The sequence below is a fragment of the Hipposideros armiger genome, unplaced genomic scaffold (genome assembly GCF_001890085.2).
Source record: "Hipposideros armiger isolate ML-2016 unplaced genomic scaffold, ASM189008v1 scaffold_91, whole genome shotgun sequence".
NCBI lineage: Eukaryota > Metazoa > Chordata > Mammalia > Chiroptera > Hipposideridae > Hipposideros > Hipposideros armiger.
The window spans coordinates 3,475,124-3,483,083 of NW_017731441.1; the positions used below are offsets into that span (position 1 = coordinate 3,475,124).

Below are 7,960 nucleotides of genomic sequence, written 5' to 3' on the forward strand. Positions count from 1 at the left end.
TTTTTAAGTTAAATCCTCCACAAATTATATTGATGTGTAGATTATTTGTGTTGGGGAGTTTTCTCACTTCCTAAGACATTTCCACAAGCTCCTCCTTTGTTATCTATTCAATTACTGTTTTGTGCTGAACCTGGACATATTGGTGGTGTTACAAAGAAATTCTAATTTTAAACCGTTTACAACAAGTAATCTTCATATTTTCCCCTTTTCAGAGGAAGCTAAATAACTAGTACTGGATTTGTTAACCCTGTGCCTGCCACACTCACATTGTTTGCTTCCAATTTCCTGTCTGCAGCCCAGGCACCAGGTCAGTACCCTCCACATTTGGGGCCCAGGTTGGCCCCAAGGGTAGAGCTGGCACCCCTGGTGGGCTATCCTGAGAGCTGTGCCCAGGTAGCCTCTGCCTCACTAGTGCAGTGAATAATCTAGATTCTTTCTCAGAAATTTGATCTGGTAAATCTGTTAAGTCTGGAAGGCTCTAAGGAAGAGAGACATTGGATTTGTGGCTGCACATGAGCAGAAGCCTGGGTAGCAGAGTTGTGAGGTTTTCAAGTTTTAGCCCATTATATAAAATTGAAAAACATAGAATAGCTGTTTCCCCCTCAGTCTTCCCTCTTGGATTGGCTTCCCCTCACCTTTCCTTGAAGGGACTGTAGGGCTCTGGGCTTTGTAAAAGGTCCTAACAGATGCCTAAGGAGATAGTCTCCTCATGTACCCTGCAGCCATATTACCCAGAGTAAGAGGTGTAAGGGAGAAATCTTTTAACTTTGGTGAATTTGCTCTGAAAAAGCTTGAACTTAGACTATATTCTTGTGCTTTGCTTTTGAGCTTTTTATCCAATAAATGATACATGACATTTCTGAATTACTAAAAATTCTCAATATAATAAGAGTAATTGGTTTTTATGTAAAATGACAGTGAGTTAAGAGTATTGGACGTACCTGGGGTTTTTTTGTTGTTTTTTTCTTCCCCGAGTAGGCTTAATGGTGAACCCATTTGCCTTTTTATTCTAAATCATTTATGACATTTATTACAAATATTTTTCTTCTTAATCAAATAATCTCATCAGTTTAAAGTATGTTTTGGGGGCCGGCCAAGTGGCGCGTTGGTTAAGAGCTGGCTTGGGACGCCAGAGGGCCCCGGTTGGGATCCCACAAATGAGGGCCAGTGACACTGCCCTCTACAGCTAAGACGCTGAACAACGGCTCGACCTGGAGCTGGGCTGCTGTGAGTCGCTGGAGTCGGTGTAGGCTGCAGCCCCTGCTGCAGTGGGTTGCCATGAGCTACCGTGTGTAGCCAGCAGCCAGCGTGAGTGGCCAGCAGCCAGTGTGAGCGGCTGCCCAGAAGCCGGCAACTGATCTGCCTCGCCCGGGAAGAGCGCAATGATGGTGCCAACTTGGGCCAGTGAAGCAACGTCCTCCACAACTAGACTGAAGAACAAAACGACAGCAACTTGTCTGTTCCCCTTCCCCCGATTCCCCAGCGCTGTTCCCATCCCCCAATTCCCCAATAAAAATCTTTCAAAAAATAAAAATAAAAGAAGTTTTGGGATTCTTGTTCTGCATTTATTAAAACAAGCAAAACCCATTAGAAATTTGGCAACTTTGGGGAGATGTATTTTAATTAATGTTGGAATATGTATAAATAGAAACTTTGGAGGAGAGGTTGTGCTCAAAGTATTGAGTTTGGTATTGCTCTAAATGAAGAGTAACCTTGGATTTTACTGTAGCTGAGGAATCCTGAAATACTTTGGCTCTGTTTCAGGGCGTTTCCTACTTTAAAATATAAAAAAAAGTCATGGGAATGGTTTCCTTGCTCTGTAATGTAAATGGTGATCATTACACGTAATAAGGGCTGAGTGGGAAACAGTAAGCATTTATATAGAATTTTAAAAACTTTATTTTGAGTTGATATAGATTCACATACAGTTATAAGAAATATTATAATACAGAGAAATCCTGTAGACCCTTCACCCAGTTTTTCCCAATGGTATTTCCTTGCAAAACTATAGGATAAGCAGGAGATTACATTGATACAATCCACCCACCTTATTTCGATTATTACCAGTTTTACATGTATTTATGTGTGTGGCTAGATTTGTGCAGTCCTGTCACATGTGTAGATTTGTGTGGCTACCACCACTATCAAAACACAGAGCATTTCTGTCTGACAGGGTTCCTCCTGCTGCCTTGTTATAGCCACAGCCACTTCTGTTCCCTTCCTTGACCCCTAACAACCACTATCTGTTCTCCAGTTCTGCAGTTTGTCTTCTCAAGAGTGTTGTATAAATGAAATTGTACGGTGTGCGTGATAGGCTCTCCTCACTCAGCCTTGAGATCTACTCAGGTTGTATGTATCAGTAGATCAAGATATAGAAATTTTTTTTTTTTTAAGATTTTATTGGGGAATTTGGGAAGGAACAGCGTTGGGGAATCGGGGAAGGGGAGCAGACAAGTTGCTGTCCTTTTGTTCTTCAGTCTAGTGGTGGAGGATGTCGCTTCACTGGCCCATGTTGGTATTGTGACCATTGCGCTCTACCAAGCTGAAGGGAAAATGAAATGAGTTTATGAAAAAGGGATGATTCCTATTTTAAGAGTCTATAAATAATTTCAGTTTCATGTTGATGATATAAGCTTGTTTCAGTGGAAATATTAGTTTCACTACAACTAAAATTCTCAAAGATCTCTCATAAAATTTAATAACTCCCTTGGGTATTATGGGGTAGAGGGATAACTGTTTCATTTCAGGAAGTTGTTTGAGGAAGGAACCAGAAATGAATGGAGAGGTGTTAGAAACACATAAATTGTGCGGCAGGTCATTTTTCTGAGCTTTGAAATCCATAAAAGAATCACTTGGGAGCATTTGAGGTCTTGCTTCCTGGCATGTCATCAATTTGGCTCAAACAAATGCTTATAAAAATTCAGAAAGAATCACTTTGGGGGGAAAATGGGAAGCATTAATGAAGCGTCTGAAATCTCTGTCTTGGTTCTGAAATATACTAAAAGTGCACTTCTCAAGTAGTGGCTGAATTGTTTCTCTCCCTTGGAACAATAGAAGCTTAGCAATTAAATGAGTCATTAAAATAACAGATCAAGTATATTGCTGGGTATTACTGTGATTGGTTAATCGTCTATTTATTTTTAAGGTGGGAACATTTACTTAAAATTATATAAAAACTATAACAAATAGCAGGCTCTCATTTATCCTGCCTTATTAGGAAGTGAGCTGTTCTAGGTAAGTGAATTTTCTGTGTAACATTAGGAGCCAAAGTATCTAAAGATGTATTGAAATTGAACAGTTTTCTAACTTTTTAACCAGAATATAGTCTTTTCTTGGTGACTTTTGATAGTCATTCTGAACTTCTGTGGCTCTCCTGGCCTGTAGTAGTGGTATTTTGGGGATCTATTGAAGTGCGTAGAATGGCCCCTCTCACCAGGTCACCTGAGCTGCTAGTGTTAGTCTTTGCTGAGTTCTGTGTTTCTTTTCCCTAAACTCTATTTTGTCTCCACTTTCCATTGGCTGTCACTTCTTGGTTTGGTCAGAATTCTTTCTCTAGAAATGCCACACTTTTATTTTTGCTGCATCTAATCTGCTTTGCCTTGGGAAACCAGATTAAACTGATTAGATTACCAGTGAAATCAAAGTATGGATGTATATTTTAGTAAACAGCCCCAGGTAGGGGAAATAATGGTATATTTGCCAGTGGAGTAGGAATTCTTGACATGATAATCCATTGGATTATTTGCTGCTAATTAAGAATAATTAGATGGTGTATATGAATGTTTTTTTTCCTTTAAACTATAAGTCCTGTGTAAATTGTAGGTATTTCTTGGGTTTTCTTTTTTGGCTTAACTACTTGTGCCCAGTGAGCTCCTTTTGCCAGGTTCAGTGAATATTTATTTTATTTTATAGGGTGTGTCTTACTCGCCTCTCTTGCATTTGTCTCTTTAGTCTCTATTTTACTACCTTCTGAGGTCATTCTTTCTTAGTGTCCATGCTGATGCAGCTGCAACCTGCTCCTTGAAAAAGCTCTCCTCTGGGAGATACAGCCCCGACCTCTGCTTATCATAACCTGGATGCCACAGCTGCAGCTCCCACTGCTGTCTGCACTGAAACCTTCAATCCATCATGCCCAGGGTCCTGGCTGTGCGTCACTTGTCAGGATAAATGCATACATACTGCTTGAGGTCTTCCTAAAGAGAGAAGGAGATGGAGCCTGAATTTGGATGATGTAAAATGTTTGAACGTTTTATAAAGCCCTAGAGATCCAGCTGTGGTTATATTTTGAGATGTTTTTTTTCTTCTATCCTTGATATCTTGTTAGCACTTAACTGTAGACTGACTTTGGAAAATTGGCAAAATTCCAAATTATTTTGGAAAGCAAACAATATGGCAAAGCAAGCTAATAGTAGCTCAAAAGATTTCATTTCTGGGATGATACAGAGTATGTTTCCTCTAGGTGATTCACTGATCTGTGAATTTTCTGGCTTTGGATGCATGGACTCAAATAGAGTTGGTTTTCGTCTTTTGCACACAGCAGATTTAGGAGCTCTATTAGGCTAAGTTTTTCTTAAAAATATTGCCTTTACATTCAGATGAAACCTTTAATCTCAATTCTTTACCAGGCACCATACTTTAACATTCAGTATTTGATTTTAACCTAGGTGCAGTAAATAGCTCAGATGTTAATATTAACCTAGGAAAAATAACATTTTCTTCAGAACAGTAATAGTGTTCTGGATGTAATTATTTAATACTTTTGATTAAATATCTGATCTTGATAGTAATGAATCATCATTCAACTATATGTGACAATAAGTTTCTTTTTCAGCTGAAAATGTGTGTCTAAAATGCAAGCTCAGCCTCGCAGAAATCTTTGGACTGCCTTGCCCTGTTCGCTAAAATTGGATCATGAAGGTATTGGAAAAAAATTACATCTGGATGTTACTTCCATTACTTCATTTGATCACGAATGCTGCGGAACTTGAAGATGTAGCGAAACATGCCATCAAGTTACACCGAGGCAAAGGGGCAGCTATCACGCAGAGGAAGCAGTGGGTCCTGGATGGTTGCAGAAAGCTCTCCGGGCTTCTTCGCCAAAAGACTGTGGTTCTTAACAAACTGAAAAACGCAATCAGAGCAGTGGAAAAAGATGTTGGCTTGTCGGATGAAGAGAAACTGTTTCAAGTGCACACATTTGAAATTTTCCAAAAGGAGCTGAATGAAAGTGAAAATTCAGTCTTTCAGGCTATCTATGGACTCCAGAGAGCCTTGCAGGGAGATTACAAAGATGTGGTGAACATGAAAGAAAGCAGTAGGCAGCGCCTGGAGGCCTTGAGAGAGGCTGCCATAAAGGTTAGTCCTCTCATACTCATTTACCAAAAAAGCGATTCACACTCTGAGCTGGAAAGTAGAGGCAGAGGGAAAATGCAGATGGTGCTGATAGTTCAGCAGGTGTGGTCTGTTGGGATGTCTGTTCATAATCAAACAGAGAAAATCTTTCATGTGTAGAAGAATCTTCCTTTTGCATTATATCTTAGCATAGTTATATTTTATCACTTCTAGGAGTCATTCTCAAATGCTTTTCTTTATTGTGAAATCCCCTGGTGATTAAACTAGTTACTGAGCTGTTCCCAATAAACTGATGTGGAAATAAATATATGTGTAACTACAATCAACATTTTGAGTTTCTGACAAGAATTCCTTTTTGTGTGAAGGTTGACTTTCTTCAACATCCATATACTGAAAATAAAAATATTAAAATCTATATACTGAAAACAAAAATACTAAAATATATTCAAATGTATACATTCGAATTAAGGATTTGATGAAGTACACTTTTAAAATTAAAAGAAACTATTACTGTATCAGACGTGATATTATGTAATTTTTAAAGCCATCTATTATGTGCCAGGCACTTTAAATGTATATCATTTTCTCTTCATAGAAAGGCTATGGTATTGCTACATAGCTTAAAAAATAGAAAAGATATTGACTTACAAAACTTTCTTTACCAAAGTATGGTATTGGGATAGAAATATAGTCATGTCCACATAATGTCGTCAATCAATGATGGACTGACTATATGACGCTGGTCACATAAGATTATAATGGAACTGAAAAATTCCTATTACCTAGTGATGTCACAGTTGTCGTAATATCCTAGTGTAATGCATTGGTCACGTTTTTGTGGTGTTGCTGATATTGATAAACCTACTGCACTGCCAGTCGTATAAAAGTATAGTGCATACAATTACACTAGTAGGCAATACCATCTAGGTTTGTGTAAGTACAGTCTATGATATCCACATGACAATAAAATCACCTACCAATGCATTCTCTCAGAATGTATCCCCATCATTAAGCAGCTCATGACTATAGTAATGGGTAAATGGCTAAGTCAGGGTTTTCGTCCACCTTCATTCAGTCGTCTTGTCTATTTTGTGTGTTATTGTGTATTAGAAACAGACCATGATGCTCTCCTCTGAACAGGTGTTACTGCCTGACAAGATACTTTGGACAGCTGACACATTAAAACTCTTTGGTTTTAAAGAGGGCTACAGTAGTCCCTGTATACCCATGGTTTTGCATTCCACAGTTTTAATTACCCTGGTCAACTGAGGTCTAAAAATATTAAATGGAAAACTCCAGAAATAAACAATTCATCGCTTTTTAAATTGCACAGTCTTCTGAATAGCATGATGAAATATCACACCATCCCACTTTATCTCACCTGGAATGTGCTACCTGCCCCTTAGCCACTTAGCCATCTCAGTTTTCAGATCGATTGTATCTGTATAGCAGTGCTTATATTCAAGTCACTCTTATTTTACTTAATAATAGTCCCAAAGCACAAGAGTAGTGATGCTGGCAATTTGGATATACCAAACAGAAGCCATAAAGTGCTTCCTTTATGTGAAAAGGTATGTGTGTATAGGAAAAAATATATTAATAGTATACATAAGGTTTGGCATAATCTGTGGTTTCAGGCATCCATTGGGGGAGGGAGGGTCTTAGAATTTATCCCCTACAGATAAGGGGGATTACTGTACTTAGTGGTATTGATTTAAGGTAGCTTTACTATAAAATAAAGAACAAACATAAGTTTGAGTGACATTGAACCAAATATGCATGCTTTCTAAAACTTGAATAAATAGCATTTCACCTTTCACTGGTTCTGGCCTCGTGTATCTGAGATAGTCCAGGTATTGATAGCTCACAGTTGTGTGTTAGAGGTGTTGTGATGACATTGAGTAGAGCTCCAGAAAATAGTCATGGTTGTACCTGGGACTGTCCTGTCACTTTTCTGTCCCAGCTATGCTCACCCCTTTAGTTGCAAATAAATATTTTAATAGTAAGTGTATTGATTTGATTAAGATAGCTTGTGTTTAAATATGATTGTATAAAATACATGAATTCTATTATCAGCATCATCCATCAGTTTTCCAAGTAATTAATGTTTTTAGATTCTTCTGGGACAATTTCCCCCTTGTAACTTGGAATTTGACTATGTGTATCCTGCTTAGAAATTTATAGCTAGGTAATCAAGTATTACAGCTGTTTTTAAAGTACAACTATACCTCCATACATAGTAGGCATGATGCCTGGAACATAATCAGTGTTCAGTGAGTGATTTTTGTATGAATAGATAATCTTCAGAATTTATTTACAGTAATATTGGGTTGTCAGAAAAGTCATGACATGTTTTGTCTATATTTTTCAAAGGTCATTTATTTATATAAGGAACAAAGATCAATCAGTGATATATTGCCCATTTTGTTTGATAACCTTTTGCCATCTTTCAGTGAGCTTCATAATTCCTCATTCATAGAAGGACCTGTCTTAATTTGCAAAAAACTGAACAAGGTGCTGATTTACAGCCTCATTTGAATTGAACATTATACCACACAAAGAGTTCTGAAGAGAGCGAAACAAGTGGAAGTCTGATGACGCAAGGTCC

At 38.1% G+C, this 7,960-nt stretch overlaps 1 protein-coding gene across 3 annotated transcripts in view; it reads left to right on the plus strand.

Annotated features, from left to right (window-relative positions):
• Window positions 1–7,960, plus strand: part of SLC9D1 (solute carrier family 9 member D1) — a 68,001-nt gene that overhangs the window by 1,730 nt on the left and 58,311 nt on the right. For all 3 annotated transcript variants that reach the window (XM_019644795.1, XM_019644796.1, XM_019644794.1), the window contains exon 2: window positions 4,832–5,355. In XM_019644795.1, the coding sequence (XP_019500340.1) occupies window positions 4,912–5,355 (444 nt within the window). In that variant the 5' untranslated portion in view covers window positions 4,832–4,911. The remainder of the gene's footprint in view (window positions 1–4,831; window positions 5,356–7,960) is intronic.